The following is an 18,350-nucleotide window of genomic DNA, read 5'->3' as shown; positions in this document are numbered from 1 at the left end:
ATTTTCTTCTGTACTCTGGCTACTGGGAAGTGGTCCATCCTGATCTAAGTAGCCCCTCACCCATGCTCCTATAACCAGTCCTAATTAAACTCACAAGTTCACCGAAAGGAATGACTTTTAAAAAATCGTATAAATGATAGGGTATTGTACAGCTCTTTCTAAAACACCTATAGTTGCTGTGCCAAGAGCTTTATAATTGCCCTTTAAAAGCACCCCATTATTGCTGGCTTCCAGTTAGGACCAACATACTCCCCGAGCGCTTGCACAATACAGTCTTCAGGCGCTGGCCTGGCAGAGCCCCGCCACCGTTCACATGCAGAAACGGCTATTTAATCATCTCTCCACTTTCCCAGGAACAGGCAGCCTTTTCTTTAGTACTAGCCCTGGTCGACAAATATTTGAGGGGCCAAATACCAAGAAGCGAGGATGTGAACAAGAACATGGAATGGAAAGAAGTAAAAGTTTTAAGTTAGAACTAGAGAGAAAAAACACGATTCCAAGGATCCTTCATCGTGTCGATACCAGAAGGCATTCTGCCTGGCTTTGGGAGAGAGTCTGTGTTACTAATTTTATTTAGCGATAGCCCAGTTGTGAGTGCTAGTGAAATCTTAGATTGTCCCTAACTTATTTTAATCGGTCACCTTTTGTCTCCCTTTTTTACCAAACTTTGAAATAGTTGTTTGAAGAGAAAAATTGACTGTGTTTTCTTTGGCCCTTGTCTTTCTGTTAGGCATTTAGGAAGAATGTAAGAGCCATTGTGTAGACATATAATTTTGAATAATGAAGCACTAACTGTAGTCAATAAATTTAGAGACAGTCATAGTTCAGAGATGCAGACTCTTAGCTGGTTTTGTCCTTCATTTTCAGCAAGTCACTTGCCTGACATTGGTCAGCATCGGTGTCTCACAAGGGGAGTGAATGGTTGGTAATTGGCAAGGCACAGAATGCATGCTTAATGACAGCCACGCCAGGAGAGGACTAGGATCCTTAGCAGTGGCCGAATAACAGCTGACTACACATACTATGTTCTAGGCATTGTCATATGAGTTGTGCATATGAGTTCTCATGAAAGTACTGTTACTCCTGTTTTACAGGAAAGACCGGCAAGGTACATAGAGAAGTGACCAGTCACGTGAATTCAGTGTGTGAGAAAACAGGGTTCAGACCAGAGTCTGTTCAACACTACTCTTCTCTTGCTAAGAGAAAGGACTTTGATTTTTTTTTTTAGGGGGGAGGGTTCTGTCTTTTGTTCATTAGGTTAAAGTTAAAGGAGCAAAGTATTTTCATTGTGTCAATTTATGGTTTAAAAGAATAAAAGGGCACCCAAGACCATGGGTTCTTTAAGACCATGGGTTCCCCGAGACCATGGGTTCCTTAAGACCATGGGTTCCAGCAGATAAGGGATGATTCTTTGGCTGCATTATTGAGATAGGAGAGAATGTTTGTTCCAGATTCATCTGACCCAGTCTCAGGCTCAGTGAGCCCCAGAGTTCAGGCTTCCCTGCTCTCCCCACTTACTCTTTTTATTTATTTATTTATTTATTTATTTATTTTTTTAAAGATTTATTTATTTATTATGTATACAACATTCTCCCTCCACATACGTCCACACACCAGAAGAGGGCACCAGATCTCGTTACAGATGGTTGTGAACCTCCATGTGGTTGCTGGGAATTGAACTCAGGACCTCTGGAAGAGCAGCCAGTGCTCTAAACCGCTGAGCCATCTCTCCAGCCCCCCCCCCCCCCCACTTACTCTTCTCTAGCTTTCTTTACGCTGTTGTGAGGCTTTGCTACTGTAGTTGTTCAGGTGTTGGATCTGCCTCCCCTGCCTTTCTTCCCGCCTGGTGGTCAGGAGGTATCAAGAACTACCCCTCTATTCACAATCAGGCTTCTTTCCTTCTCTGCCCGTCATTCTCTCTGGGCTCACCACAGCTGACAAGGATATTGAGAATGCAGCCATGGCTGGATCGCCTTTAGATCCACCCTATCTTCCTTGCTGTCTAGACTCACTGTTTGCTTGCCCGAGTCTCTGTTCTAGCCATGCGGGAAGACATTTAGGTCCCATGAAGAGTACTGGATTTGTCACCTGAGTCCCTCTGCCTCACTGTTCTCACACAGGCTCTTCCAGAAATCTCTGTGACTTCACTAGAATCTCTTGAGATACAAAATCTAGCATGCACCCAGCATCTACCATTTCAATTCAGGATAATTTTGATGGTGGAATTTCAGATTTTGACTACCGGAGAAATGATCAGAAAGCTCTGATTTTCTCTTAACAGTTCTGACAATTGAAACCTTTACATTTTAGAAAAACATAGAAACATCTCTGGCAATAAGAATATAAAATCAAGAAAATGTTCACCTTGGTTCAACTGTTTCAAAGAAGTCCCTCCCCGCAAGAAGCTTTGTTTTTGTCATCTCATATAAACCTTAAATGCTATTTTTTTTGTTGCTGCTGCTGCTATTGTTTTGGTTTTTGTGTTTTTGAGGCAGGATTTTTCTGTGTAGTTCTGGCTGTCCTTGAGCTCACTCTGTAGCCCAGGCTGGCCTTGAACTCAGAGAGCTCCACCTGCCTCTGCCTGGGATTAAAGGCCTGTGCCACTGCTGCATGACAAATGCTAAATGTTTTAAATGTGGACCAATATAATTCATTCATACTGGGAGATTATTTTATATAAACAGTATGCATTGTATCTCATCGTTCTTCAGGAATAGAAACACTGGTGTATTACTTTACAACTTGGGTACATTTATCATGAATAAAGTCTGAATAGGGCAAATGTCATCAAGTTAACGACTTACGTAAGATGCTTGTGGAGCCCGTGTTTGTTGTTTATTCATCTATGTGGAGACCTCTGTCTTTCCTTAGATACAGCTTCTTTGCATGTTAGCTTATGGCCATGGGTGTAGCTCAGTAACATGCACGAAACCCTGGGTTCTATACCCAGCATCCTAAGCCCTTCCCCCATGTGTGTTTTATATGACCTATGAGCAATAAGGTCAGAGGAAGAGTGCTGGTTTTGTCGAGCTCAGTAGAGGCGCTGAGCTTGTTTAGCATTAAGTGTTAATACAAGTGTGTGCAATCCTTGTATGAGAGTGTGAACTGAGTGCCAGCAAGAAGAGTCCATGGTTAGTTACTGTCTCTCAGCGTGGTACTCTGTAGGGGCACACAGCACAATTCATTAGAGGCTGTCTCCTAATTAGAACACAGAAGGCCATTATCATTACCATTTTCTGGAATTACAGCCTCGTGAAAAGAACCAGTGGCGAATCCTAATTATTGCCACATCCATTAACTGTACTGGCTTGAGTGATCTACCAGCGCTAGGCTTCCTTTCTGCTCAACTGTTCAGTCTGCACTTAACACAGGGCCTGGAGTTCTTTCTGGGTTTCCCAGAGACACGGTGCCAGTAGAGTATGACCCTGCCGGTCATTGACAAGGTGTATTTGTTTCTATCTGTCACAAGGTCACGGATGTTGGGTCAGTGCCTAATATTTATGTGCTTATGAAATGCAAGAACTCAATATTTATGAAATGCTAACATTTTGTGCACAAGTGATGAGGGTTCATGAGCAGGAGCTTTCAATCATGTCCAAGAAAGGCCCTCATCCTCACTCAAACCCCAGTAGTGGCGCTCATGAAGGACCGTTTCCTGGAGACGCCTGGCTCTCACCCACGTCAGGCTGTCATGGAGTCACGTTTATCTGTGAGTTCCTGGAGTGCTAACTTTGCTATCATTCTCTATTCTGTCACCTTGCAGATTTTCCTATGGATTCTAGTACTGGACACTGCAGAGGGGTGAGCACCGGTGAGTACAGGGTTGGCCCTGGCTTTCCTTTGTGGGGTGATCCATCTTTGATATGGTCTTCACATGTACGTTGTTCTTGCGGACACTTGCGTCCTGTTTTAAAAATAAACATAAAAGTGATTTCCTTATCTATATTGACTTTATGTTTAGTGTTAGTATATTAAAGTTGACCTCTTGGTTTACAGTTTGGTTTACAAAATGTTAATGAATATATAAATTCATGTAGTCACAGTTCAGGATAATTCGTACATATTATATATATTCGTTATATACATAATATATATTATATAATGCAAGTTTTACCTGCTTATCTCTTTACTCTTTATCTTTTTGTCTTATACTTATCTCTTTATCTCTTTAATACTTGAATAATATTCAGGTTGTTTTAGCTTGGGGCTTGCATAAAAGGAGCTACTATAATTATTCGTGTGCTTTTATATGAATATTAATGTTCATTTCTCAAGCGTAAATATCCAGGGATAGGATTGCTGGTCATGGAGGTAAGAGTTTATTTAACTTGGTTAAAGAATGCAAAACGGTTTTAAAAATACCTGTTCAGGTCTAGGGCTGTAGCTCCGTTGGTATGCTTGCCTCGCATGTATGGAGCCCTGGCTCCAGTCCCCATTCCCACATGCTAGTGCACGCCTATAATCCTAGCACTCAAGAGTTGGAGGAGAAAGATCAGAAGTTGAGACCAACCTGGGCTACATGCAACCCTGTCTCAAGGCAAAACAAAACCTCAGATATGACTATTAGGTTCCATACTACCAACATTACAGGAACTGTAGGCCTTCTGTAGTCTCATCGGTGTGCGGTATTGTCAGGTTTTTGTTTTGTTGAATTATTTTGATGTCTTTGTCATCTGATTGTCTTTATCATGAAAGTTGAGGGTTTTTTTTTCCCCATAATTCCTCATGTGGACAGTTATTTAGGACTGGATTCTGGGGAAAGGCAAATCAAACCAAACCAACTAACCCAACAAACAGAAAAAAAAAAGATAGGTAATAGTACTTGGGGTTCCATTCAAAGTCCTACAGAGAGGCTGGTCTTTCTAGCTTCCTAGGCTCAACTGCGTCGGGCTTATGCTCTCAACTAGTCTTCTGCAGGCGATGATTTCAGCACTGGGTCTATTTCCAGTCTTTGCAGTACCTTTTTATCCAGGTATGCCATCCCGGGGATGTATAATCCATCCTTAATTTTTCAGTCTGTGGAACATTGTTTAGTCAAATTCACACATAGCCACGGGCGAGTCCAGCAGCCTGCAGTCACTGATGCTAGGTCATGTCCCAAGCTCTTTCCTCTCTGTGAGCTCCCTGGTACTTTGCAGTTCCTTGGAGCATCCCATTTGGATCCTTGGTACAAAGTTAGGATCTTATTTTCTCCACTTTGTAGTTCATTTCCTGCATCCAGGGCCAAGAAGTGGATGGATAGGAACAAAACAAGATCTTCTAATGCCTTAGCCTCATTGGTCCCCTAATCAGGAAGGGTTAGGGTTTTAGGCTCACTTGACACACTAATACTGTTCCTGCTGCCCTGGGCTGGATTGCAAGAGATGGGGTCTCCACTTTGGGGGCCAGATCTACAATGCTCACTTCCAGACTGAAGGTTGTACGGAAACAGATTGGCAGATAAACGCACCGTCATCTGATGATGGGCCCGGTTTCCTTCCCTGAGCTTTCTGCTGCTGTTGTTTGAGCATTCCCATCCTTCATGCATGCTACTCGGGGTTCATTTGTTGAGAGAGAGAGAATGGGGTTAATTATTTCATCTTACCACACAATAAACCTTTTAATAAAGTGCAAAAAAAGTACAAATAAACCAAATAAGTCAGTGTATTTTTGTAGGTACTGTCTTGTAAAGACCACACACCAGGATAGTTAATGCTAGCCGTGTTCTAGAAGCTTCTGAGTCACATTGCTTTACCATGGCAGCTGCTAGTCAGCACTCCAGCACAGCCGTTAAATTTTGCCTGGCCTTGAATGGCCTGTGAATAAAGCCTGCCTTTTGTTGCCCAGCGCCTTTCTTTGTGATGCGCGAAATAGTTTTCAGTTTAATTGCTCACCCTCTCCACCACTAAACACACCGGGCATAATTCTTGTAGCCGTTACTGGGTATTTGGGTTGTTTCCCGTTTTTGCTACTGTGTCTGAAGGCTACAGAGTTGCTACATAGTTGTTTTTTTTTTTTTTTTTCTGGTAATTTTCACTGATGTTGTTCAGTATGCTATATTTTTCCAGGTACCTTGTAAGTGAAAAAGAAACGTGTGTCAGTTCCTGAGTAGGGTTTGAAGTACAGATGTTCACTCCTTGGTGACATTCATGGAGAATTCTCAGGTTGGCAGGTATTTGATCTCAGGTCCTGTCCAGCAAATGTAGCACCCCACCAGCCATTCACCTTATGGAATAGCAACCTATTTAGAACTATTTAGAATTTTTGAAAATGAAAACTTCATTTTAATATAATGCAGGGGTGGAGGGGGGATGGGAGAGTGTAGATGGGGCAGGCAGCCATTACTCTGATTAGTACTGTGTGCTCATTTCAATGGCCATGACTGATTTTCCATGCTTTGCTTCATCTCCCAGTCCCTCACCCTGATCCTGAGACAGGGACTAAGATCCCCATCCACACCCACAGCGGATTCCATGACAAGGCTGGTCTGCATGCTACTTTAGGCAGCTAGGCTGAGGATGCTCCATGGGGACCCATAGTGACCTAAACCCTGCTTTACAGGGGGTGCCCATCCTGGGTGCTTATTTAAAATAGCTTAAGTTGTGGTGATACCACGAGGAGCATTTCCTGTTACACAGAAGCAGTCAGACATTGTTGGTGCCAAGCGACTCTGAGCATCACTTGTTCTGTTGTATCTGTGTAAAAGAAACTAAAACACCCATTCGTTTAGTAACACAATTGGGCAGGCAGTCCTGCCGTGTGTGTGTGTGTGTGTGTGTGTGTGTGCGTGCGCACGTGTGTGCGCGCGGGCGCTCATGCTATCAATTTATCTGAAAGTCATGGTTAGAGCTTCAATGTGTTCATGAGCAAAGACATCAATAAAGAACATACAAAGCTGGATCCACTTGGAGCAGGCTGTGGTGGTGGATGCCTTTAATTTCAAAAGTTATTTAGAATTTCTGAAAATGAAAACTTTGCTGGGTGGTGGTGGCGCATACATTTTAATCTCAGCACTCGGGAGGCAGAGACAGGCAGATCCGTGAGTTCAAGGCCAGCTTGGTCTACAGAGTGAGTTCCAGGACAGCCAGAGCTACACAGAGAAACCCTGTCCCAAAAATAAAAGCAACAACAACAAAACCCAAACAAACAAACAGCCCCCCAAACAACAATAATAGCAATGTAACAAAAACAGATCCACCTGGAAAACTACAGAGGCAGTGCAGTGTTCCTGAGGTCGGTGTTTTCTGTCCCCTTTTCCAGAATGTTTCCCAGTATAATGGGGGCAAGGAAAACAACAGGGGAGCCAGAGTATATGTTGTTTGGGGGAGGGGGTGAGGTGGATTAGGGTGTTGAGGTGGGGAGGGGGTGAAGTGGAGGAGGGTGTTGAGGTGGGGAGGGGGTGAGGTGGAGGAGGGTGTTGAGGTGGGGAGGGGGTGAGGTGGGGAGGGGGTGAGGTGGAGGAGGGTGTTGAGGTGGGGAGGGTTGAGGTGGGGAGGGGTGAGGTGGGGAGGGGGTGAGGTGGGGAGGATGGAGGGGATGGGGGGAGCATTGATGTAGTCACATGTTTTCAAAAGTAAATGTAGTTTGTTCACACTCAGAAAGGCAGCAGCTGAAAAGGCTCATGCTAAAACAGGAAATGAGGAAGGCATGAAACTATTAGAACCCACATCAGGACCCCTCTCCAAAATGTCAAGCTGTCTGTGTCTGGAATTTGGGAAAGACGTTATTTCCCACTAATTAGTCTAAGTGCCTTAACACTTAACATTTTTCCCTTGTTTTCTTTGGAGATTATGACTCTGAACAGCTTCCAATTTGTGAACGTATTTTACTGTTATAAATCTACTATCATAAAAGAAATAGATGTTCTGTATTTACCTTGGGCGGGATGTGGAAAACAATTCAGGTCCATTCCGCTGAATTGCTTTGTCAAATCAACATGGAAAATTAAGAGGAATGTTTAATTCATTCAAGGAAAGGGTATGGTTTTTGTTTGTATTTTGTTTTTTGTTTTGTTTTGTTTTCTTTCTTTCTTTCTTTCTTTTTTTTTTTTTTTTTTTTTGATTTTCGAGACAGGGTTTCTCTGTAGCTTTTGGGTTCCTGTCCTGGAACTAGCTCTTGTAGACCAGGCTGGCCTCGAACTCACAGAGATCCGCCAGCCTCTGCCTCCCGAGTGCTGGGATTAAAGGCGTGTGCCACCACCGCCCGGCCTTTTCTGTTGATTTTGAGGAATGGTCTATGTAACCTAGTCTGGCCTCGAACTCCCTAAGCAGCTGAAGGTGAGCACGAACATATGATCCTCCTGCCTCCACCCCCTACGCACTGGGGTTACAGTTGGCGCCACCACACTTTGTTTTAAGCGTGGAAGAGGTACCCAGGCTTCGGACGTGCTAGCAAGCAGTCCAACAACTAAACTACAGTCGCAGGCCAGGATGTTAGCCTTTAAATAAACCAAAAATAATTCTCGTTTTCTATGTGTAATGACAACTAATGTAGAAGCATCAATATTAAAAAGACACAAACATTTCCAGGGAAGCAATAGTTGATAAATTCTGATGTATCGTTGTATGTGCCTGGCCCAAATGACTTCACTGGTCTCTCTGGAGATGGACGTCAGAGTGCACTGACCCCTGCTCTCCTTTCTGCGAAGTTCTGCTGACTGCCAAGGCTGGCTTAGCCAGGCACAGCTGGGGAAATTAGCATGGGTAAATTTGGTGGTTGGTTTTTACTCTTTACTATTTGGGGGCCCACCTCCCGATTTCACAGGGCTTTATTCTTACTAATTTATAGCCGTCCTTAGCTTGGCTTATTGTTGCTTGCCAGCTTTTCTTAAATTATCCCAACAACCTTTTTCCTTTTCTTACTTCTGTATATCTTATCTTCCCTCTTACTCCATGGCTTGCCGTGCAGCTGCAGCTACTCCCAGGCCCTCCTCTCCTTCTTCTCTTGCTCCTTCTCTTCCAGAGTTCTCCTTTTATTTATTCTCTGTGCCAGCCGGCCCTGCCTGTCTTCTCTCCTGCCTCGCTATTGGCCTATTGACCATTCAGATCTTTATTAGATCATCAGGTGTTTTAGACAGGCAAGGAATCACAGCTTCACAGAGTTAAACAAATGCAGCCTAAACAAAAACAACACCCCTTAAAATAATATTCTGCAACTGGTAAATGGTACCTTTTGTGATTACACTGTAGTTTCCAATGACCGGAAGGACTTCTCCCAAGCCGTCCACCACATGGAAACTGCCACTTTGAACCCATTCTCATTCTTTCCCTTGAAATGTTAGCAACATAGTCTTAGCGCTCCTGTCCCCAGGCACAGCACTTCCCAAGGCTCCTTGTCCTCCCTCTGCCTAAGGGTTCATTCCTGGTAGAATTCCTCTGCTCACAGAGCTTCTTCCTCACGTCTTTGGCCGTGATTCTGCCCAGTCTCCCAGGAAGAATAGCATATTTCTATTTCTTATCTCCCTATCCTATAGGCATTCCAAATAGAATGCACTTAGCAACAAAAACAATCTCTTAATTGAAATTTTCTACCTCAAATGAGGGTGGGGCGTCAGCTCCTTCCTAGGCTCTCAGCGTGAGAGTTTCAGAGTTGGTTTTAGTCCATCCATCCTCCTATTCTTCAAAGCGTGATGGAAAGTGGTTCCCCCAGGCCTCCTGCACACCAAGGGCATATCTAGAGATAAGGCAGGCGACAGCCCGGCATTTCTCCTTCCTTCTCGTCCTTTCTGCATGTGACATTGCAATTATGGTGGATCCCCTTTTGCCCCTTTGTTTTTTGACTTTAAGGCAATCCCAAGACACTTCTGGGGAAACAGAATCGCGTTGGATCATATTTTAGACAATTTGAATGACTCTTAGACCCCAAAACGTTGTGGAAAGCAATTTATTTAAATATTTCTGAAAATCTAATCTGGAAGAAACAAATGGAATTTCCTCTTTTTGGTGATGCAATGTTAGTCTTTGCAATCTTAAGCAATTTCCTTTTGCAAAGCACAAATCATTATGAATTGAGACCTTTATTACAAAATTTGAGGTTTGTTTTTATTAGCTGAGTTGAGGCCATGTTACTTTTGGTTTTCATAACTTTTTTCTGCTATCTAGGTTCATCAGTCAACTTCATCGTATTTTTCTCTAATCCAAAATAAAATCTCTACCTCTCTGTTTCTCTCTCTTCCTCTCTCTCTCTCCCCCCTCTCTGTCTCTCTCTCTCTCTCTCTCTCTCTCTCTCTCTCTCTCTCTCTCACACACACACACACACAATTTGCCTTATGCAAATATTCAAAAATAAATATTATTTTAAATATTTGATGAAGGCTGCCAGGTCACTTCATTTTATGGAGAAGTGAAGGGAATGTCTTGGTCTTGTGATTTTTAGGTCAATGGGATTTTACTAAAGTTTAGTTTAGAACAAAATGGACGAGTATCACGTGATGGCTGCCCCGAGTTTTGAGTGTCTGCACCTGTGCAGCCATCACTGACACGAGGATGATGAGGATTTTTGTCCTCCTTAGAGATTTCCCAGCCTACAGCAGCAAGGTTCTAATTTTCATGACTATAGATTAGTGCCGTTACACCTTTCGCATGTGCAGCTAGATCAACCCTACAGTGCATCCTCTGTCACCGGGAGCTTTTGCTTCCGAGATTTATCTACTTAGCTGTGTCAAATTGTTCTCAGTGTATGATGATGCACCTTCAAATGGCTGTAACACTAGTAAAATTAGAAACTGCTGTCTAGCCCTTTAAATATTGTTCCCAGCTCAAGAGAGTTATTGGTTTCTGATTCTGCAGGAGTTGTTCTTAGGATGCCCTCCCCTCCTCCCTCCTCCCACTTCCCGTTTTACCCCTGAGATCAGACAACTATGATTCTGCTGGCCTTTGTTTTTAACATCCCAGGAACAGTAAGACTCCAGAGATTATCCATCAGGTATCCTTTCGATGACTTTACTATCAGGGTGAGGGAGTGTGCTTGGCCCTAGGGGCGGACTCTCCGGATGTTTTCCCATCTCCTGTTTCTGGTAGGGTAGTGGAACAAACCTTTTGAAGTGCAATTTGTCTGTAGGCTGGTCCCCTTCAGAAGTTGCTGGGACAAGCCTGGCATCTGTCCTGTTGCTGTTTAGCTGATTTTTGATTTAGTGGATGGACTGTCCTAACTTCTCCTCACCTTCTACCCTGTTCTGCTGCAGCCATTCTCTTCCTCGGGCAGGCTCTACTTTGCCATGTAGCGATGGCGCTGGTTTCATAATCTCCATTTCGAGCATCCCACACTTTGGCTACTTCTGCTCTTCCTTCCAAATGATTCATTCTGAACTGTAGCTTACTTTCCTTACTCCTTTAAGACGACCTGCCCATCCACTGCCGTTTACCCTCTGTCCAGCCTCTGACTTCTTCCTTTATGTGAGATTGTATTGTCTACAGGAATATGTGGTTTTCTTGAGAATATTTTTAATTCCCTTTTTCTCGTTTTGTGGCAACTCCTCAACAAGAGTCGATGGAACGAATCCCTCAAATGTGTGACTGACACACTTCGGGAGAGAAGCCTCGCTGGAGAAGCAGTTTGTGTGGCAGTTTCCCGCTGCACAGTTTGTCCTTTCGTTTGAGGCATCAGTCTTACTCCTCTTTCTGGAGACATCGACAGCTGTGTCCCTTATCCTCATGGCTCGCGTCTGACACCATCACTCCATCCGCCAACCAGAGAGTAAAAGCTGCGAGAGAAAGGGCTCTCATCCTCCCGCTGACAAATTCATCATCCTGTCAACGTCGGTACCCTGTGTCCTTATCTCCTGTGCAGTGGATAAGTGTCCTGGCTTTCAAAGCCCCATTCTCCTGGTTTTTTTCAGGGCTCTGTCATCTTCTTGCCAATTAAATTCAATGGACCCTTTTATTTCTCAACTAACTTCGGCTTTGAGGCTCGTTTGACACAGAGATCACCCTTCTTCCCCCTTAGAATTTCCTGTTTTTCCAGCCCTGGTGACTCCATGCCCTCCTGTTTCCTCCCATGTTTCTGGATGCTTCTCCTTGGTCTCCTTTGTGTGCTTCTCTCTCTCTCTCTTTCTCTCTCTTCCTCTCTCTAAATGAAGTTGGCAAGAAGTAGTTCTTGACTGGGTGATCCTAACTCACTCTCTCGATGTGGATTTGAAGACCATTTCTACAGAGGACTGGGTCAGCCAGAGTACTTAGATGCATTGCACGTACATAATATGCTTCTTTTCCGTAACACACACACGCACACACACACGCACACACGCACACACGCACACACACACACGCACACACGCACACACTCACACACACACACTCACACACACACGCACACTCACACACACACATGCACACACGCGCACACACACACACGCACACACACACACGCACACACACACACACGCACACACATACACACGCGCACACACAGTTGCAGGTTGTCTGGGTGTCATGTTGTGCCCTCTGCACTGGCTTTGTTGTCCATAAGACGTCCTGCAGTCCTGGGACAGAGCCTAGAAGGTGGCACATGGCAAATAAATATTAGCCCAGCAAATACACGAACGCACCAGCGACTGGAAGGCTTCGATAAATGTTCTCCTTCCTTTCCCCACCTCGTGTTTAGAAACGCTTGCCTGTCCCAGGTTGTGAAGTAGAGGAAAGCACAGGCATGGTGTGGTATCTAGTAACAGATGTCTAAAACAACTCAAGGTATGCACTGCTAGTTGGCAGTGGGAATTATGTCAAGGTCAGAGTTGAGGGTATAAATCTTCGCATTGTATGAATTTATTTTGTGTCTCTTAAAAGCTTGCCATGGCTGTCTCCTAAGTGTCTTGGAGTGGAAGGAAGGGGGCAAGTGGAGCTTGGGTCAGATGTGCGCTTTTGGCACAAATTAAACCGCACTCTGATCTCATCGGAATGGTCAGTCAGGACAGAGCAGAGGAAATGTAATTACACAGAATTGTATTTTCTCCTAACCCTTACCTTTTGGCCATAACTCCTAAGTATAGACTGGAGATATTTTCTTAGAAAAATCAAAAGAATATCTACTGAGTCTTCCAAAGTAAGAATTGGCTTATGGGCTGTTGATATCCGGTGGGGTTAATTATAGTCTTACAGCTGTGATAGAGATCAAAATCAGTTCAAACCAAGGTCAGCACCAGTTGGAACTGTGTCTCACACTTAGGCTTCATCTTAGACCAGGTTGTATTAAACAGCAAAACCCAGGCAATACAAATTTTATAATTACATAAGGGCTTTAGAATTGTTTCAACCTTCCAAACCTGTATAAAAATAATATTCTACTTGTTTCTAATAAACGAGACTGATATCATGAGCAAACCTAGGTGTAGAAGCCCCAGTGGCTTTTGCTTCTCACAAGTCTCACTGCAGAGACCTTAGGTTGTGAATGAGCTCAAATACTATGGAGTAACTTGGGGCATCTCAGTGCTGGGGACCCCGCAGGTCTGGTTCGGTGGGGCGCTGGGCATGGTAGCTTCTCTCGTTTGTTTGAGGGTGATAAACTCTTGTTTCTATTAGCATAATAAACAATATTTCCAGCAGAGTGGCTGGAAGAACTGAGTGGGAAAGCGAGATGGCATAAAGTGTCGCCCACGGTGGAGTCCTGGCCATGGCCGCTCAGGAGATGAGTGCTGCTCTCTGCCCCACAGCCCAGGGAATTGTGTTCAGTTCTAGACTTTGAGGGGAATAATCTTCTAATATCAAAACTGCCCACATTTAATCTCATCATTCCATTAGAAAATCATCCCCTTTAATTAAAAGTTACCCTAAAATAAACCACCAAGGCAGCCTATAATTCCTTTATAAGATTTTATTCTTAATATATAATGTTTTTATGAAAATTTGAGTAATATATTTTAGTTAACCATCATAGAGCTAAAACTTAATAGTCCTTGTCTGATCAGGAAACTGGGAAGTGGAGAATACTACCAGTATCACTAGCAATCATGGTAGTTCTCTTGGCTCAATAAAAAGTTCAGGCATCGGGAAATGAAACATCATTTCACATCCTGCACCCCAGTTCCACTCGTCTCCCGCTCCCTCTGTATCCCACAAATCTGACACTGCCCTTGTAGTGTCCCCCACCAAGAAAACTAAAAGAGAAGTGATAAATATAAGATAAAAATAAAAACAAGTAAAATATACAAATAAGAATATTAGTTAAACAACATACAACAACGACAACAAACTTGAAAAGTAAATGAAAACCCCTACTTTGCTGTTCCATCTTTCCTGCCTCTCTATCCCCTCTTCATCTGTCTTGGTGGCACTGGGAGCAGCTGTGTACCATGCAGTACACACGTTTGTCCACACAGCTCTACTTGCAAACGTCCATTGTGTAATGTAATGAGTTGTTGGTCAGGTTCAAGGCCTCTGGTCTGGCACACCATCAACACTGGTCCCTCACCAAATGTCTTCTCGGATATCTTTCTGTTTCCCCTAGTCATGGAGATCCAGGGACCATGGTTCTACAGGGCCAGTCCTTCACACACTCCAGCAGGCCATCGATAGGGTAGAGGTTGGGGAGTGCCCACCCACAGCCCTGGATGTGTGCCTGGGTGGTAGCTGAGCTGATCTGACCTGGTCACTGGGACCACCCGCCTCCGGAGAGGGCCAGAGCCAGTTTACCCATGCCTGTGGTGAGGAGTGAGACCAGCTTTCCCACGTGCTCTCCTATAAGGGGCAGGGTCAGCTCTCCTGTGCTGGGATCATGAGGGTCTGCTATCGCAAGGTCAGAGAGGAGAGGGTCAGCTCTCAGGTGAGGGACTGGGGTTTTCTCTGCGTGGCCTTCACACCTCAACACGTGGTCCAACATACGATTCAACACCCGGTTCACATGGGCCTCTGCGGCAGCATGGGCAAAGGACATCAACACAGATAAAGGGCCATATTTTTATGCAGTGTAGCAATATTCCCTTGGTGGCCAGTGAGATTAATGAGTACAGTGCAGAGAAACAGCCCCAGTCCCCAAGAACATATTTACCCAGCTCATTTGCTCTTAGGGAATAGTCTGTGTAGAAGGAATACATACCACTATAGAAAGGCCTTCTTGAAATATTCCTAAATCACTTTATAATACAATTAAAAAGAATCTCTGCCTGTGAAGTTTGATGTAATACCTTTGTTTATGCTTCAAGCAAAGTTATATTGGTAACAATATTAAATTAGAATCAATTTAGTGACAGTTGGTATATATTTTTAACTAAATCTTTTTTTTATTAAAACAGACAATTTCTGAAGATTAGAAACGTATAGCTAATTTATCAATGTGTATTACTTTATTTTGTTTTTGCAATGCTGAGGATGAAACCCAGAGCCCATAACAGCTTGGTAAGCTTTCTAGTGATCAGCTAAAATCTTAGTCCTTGCAGGCACGATGCTGACACGTACGTATTTCTACAGAGAGAAATAGCCAACCTATATCTTTATGGGGATAACTTGTAAATTAAAGCTATAGCATTTATTGTTTTCAGAAATAATGCTCATTTTTAGGAGACCTTTGTAAAAATGGAAAAGATTAGGACATATTAGTACAAATCCAAATAGCTAACAAGGTAAGAGCTAGATAAATGTCTTAGTAAGGGTTCACTATTGCTGCGAGGAGACACCGTCACCATGGCAGCTCTGGTACAAGAGGCTGGCGGGCAGTTCAGAGGTTCACATGGCAGCGTACAGGCAGAGGTGGGGCTGGAGCTGAGAGCGCTACGTCTTGTAGACAACGGGAAATCAACTGACTGTCACACTGAGGGAAGCTTAGAAACGGTGTCAAAGCCCACCCCAGCTGAGACACACTTCCAACAGAAGGTGTGGCCCAGATTAAAGGTGTGCCCTCCAACCTCAGGGTTTGGATTTAAGACGTGAGTCATTCAGCCTCCTCCAACAAGACCATACTTCTTCCAAGCAGGCCACACTTCCGAATAGTGCCACTTCCTTTGCTTCCTATGAGATTCTGGAGCAAATACATTCAAACGATCACAGTCACTGTGTGTGTGTGTGTGTGTGTGTGTGTGTGTGTGCATGTGTGTGTGTGCGCATGTGTGTGTGCATGTGTGTGTGTGCATGTGTGTGTGTATGTGTACGTGTGTGTGCGCATGTGTGTGTGTATGTGTGCATGTGTGTGTGTGTGCATGTGTGTGTGTGCGCATGTGTGTGTATGTGTGCATGTGTGTGTGCATGTGTGTGTGTGCGCATGTGTGTGTGCATGTGTGTGTGTGCATGTGTGTGTGTATGTGTGCGTGTGTGTGCGCATGTGTGTGTGTATGTGTGCATGTGTGTGTGTGTTACTATGGATATAGCTCATGGCCTCATCAATATAAGCATATACATTATAACTGAGCTACATCCCCAACTCCGTTTCTCAGCAAAATCACTTTGGTCGTGTAGCTTTTCCTTAACAGTTATAAAAATATGCTCTTGGGGGGCTGGAGAGATGGCTCAGTGGTCAAGAGCACTGGCTGCTCTTCCAGAGGTCCTGAGTTCAATTCCCAGCAACCACATGGTGGCTCACAACCATCTGTAATGAGATCTGGTGCCCTCTTCTGGCCTGCAGGCATACATGAAGGCAGAATGTTGTATACATAATAAATAAATTCTTTTAAAAAATATGCTCTTGAAGATAGAAAATTATCTACAGTTGAAAATTTTGAGATCACCAGAGATTTTATGACATGCATATCTACTAGATAAAATGGGTTCAGGTCACTACTCACAGCTATCTTTTATGATTTATTTTGTCTATTAATGATTTTTATTTTTTTAAATTAGAATATAATTTCATCACTTCCCATTCTCTTTTCCCCCTCCAACCACCACTTATATTTCCCTTTTCTCAAATTCATGGCCTCTTTTTTTAATTGCTGTCATATATATGACATGTATAACATACATGTCTCACACACATATATGCATCCCTAAGTGTAGAAATACAGCCTTCTCAGTCTGTATCATGTTCCTTATCTGCATATTATTTCAGTGCTGACTTTAGAAGATATTTTTAATATATAGAATTTATACTTTCAAAAGATGTATATTCTCTCCAGCAGGCACAGAAATACCATTGCAAGGGATGGCAGCTCATTTACTCATGGAAGGGACTCTCTGGCTCATAGCAATTTTTGTTGATCTTGAGTGGCTTTCTGATCCAGGATCTAATATGTGGAAAATGCCATGCAGTCTGTGAAAAGCATACACACACCAAGAGGTCTTCCATGGGGCCACACTAGCTATCTCCGCATGAGAGAAGATAGCCTTACAGTGAGCCTACCATCAATCTTCTGAAAAGTACCGAGTACACCTCTCAGCCTGGGGTCTGCGAGTCTGGGCTCCCCATTAGCTCAAGCAGGATGGCCAGCAGCGGTACTGGGATTAGATGGAAGAGGTTGGGAACGTGAGAGCCTCCTGCCACCGAGTAACAGGCTGTGTAGACAGAGGGACAGCAAGGTAGTTCAGGAGAAAACCATCAGATGCAGGACTGCAGCAGCATCTCACCGCCAGGTTCATGCGGTCTTCCTTAAAGGACGCGGGCGGGTGAACGGAGATGGCTAAGATAGAAAAGTCACTTACCATTGCCTGTTTTCCAGAGCGCTGCAAATGTAAGCCCGTCAGAGCCACACAGAAGACCTATTTCCGAAACAACTACAACTACGGTAAGGGTACCTTCACAGTCCGCTCCCAGACTCTTGTGTCGGGAAACCTGTGTGTATGTTATATGTACGTGCTTGCGTGCACGCAAACGGGTAGTTTAAGCATAAGGCTTAAAGACCGAGGAGGACGCTAGCAAGGGTGTCCTCAGCTTCAGCTGATTAAAATGTTATCATGGTGGCTGCGTTCTTGTCAAATGCCTGATGGGTTTATCAAGCATTTTTTTTTTTTTAAACCAAAGTATTGAGTACCCAGATATCAGTTTCAAAGAAGTTCTCGTCTCTGGGTCGGTACCTGGATTGCAGCTGAGCTCCCCTGGAGTGATGAAGGACACTAGAAAGCCATACTTACTGGTTCTTGACATCCATCTAAGGGCACGGTTTGCTGTTTTACTTAACCAAACATTGAGATAAGGTAAATGCTAATTGAAGAGTCACCTGTACAAACAGAGCTGGCCGACAGAAGGGGAGGATGCTATCTCTACAGGGACTCTTTTAGGTGCTTTCCACATACTATCTCATTTAATTTCCCGACGGTTCGTGAACAGTCTTCTTATCCTGGTTTTATGAGTGATTTTTCGAGCCAAAGCTGCCCCTTCTTACATTATACATAACATATTTGGGGAACTGTTGGCCTCCAACAAACATCACTCTCATGTCAATAAAAATCACTGTCGTGTTTCAGAGAGGCAGTCACCAGAGTCCCTCAGCTGGTACAGGTCTGCCCTGTGTTACT

The 18,350-nt window shown here is 43.9% G+C and overlaps 1 protein-coding gene across 1 annotated transcript in view; it reads left to right on the top strand.

Moving 5' to 3' along the window:
* Frzb (frizzled related protein) overlaps positions 1 to 18,350 on the top strand; it is a 32,202-nt gene that overhangs the window by 4,163 nt on the left and 9,689 nt on the right. Inside the window, exons 2-3 of the mRNA XM_041639800.1 lie at positions 3,764 to 3,811; positions 17,555 to 17,620. Coding sequence (XP_041495734.1) covers positions 3,764 to 3,811; positions 17,555 to 17,620 — 114 coding nt within the window. The remainder of the gene's footprint in view (positions 1 to 3,763; positions 3,812 to 17,554; positions 17,621 to 18,350) is intronic.

The sequence above is a fragment of the Microtus oregoni genome, unplaced genomic scaffold (assembly GCF_018167655.1).
Source record: "Microtus oregoni isolate MIOR12 unplaced genomic scaffold, Mior012 000060F_ref0000265, whole genome shotgun sequence".
Lineage (NCBI taxonomy): Eukaryota > Metazoa > Chordata > Mammalia > Rodentia > Cricetidae > Microtus > Microtus oregoni.
The sequence above is the reverse complement of the archived record's forward strand: the minus strand, read 5'-3'. Positions and strand labels throughout refer to the sequence as shown.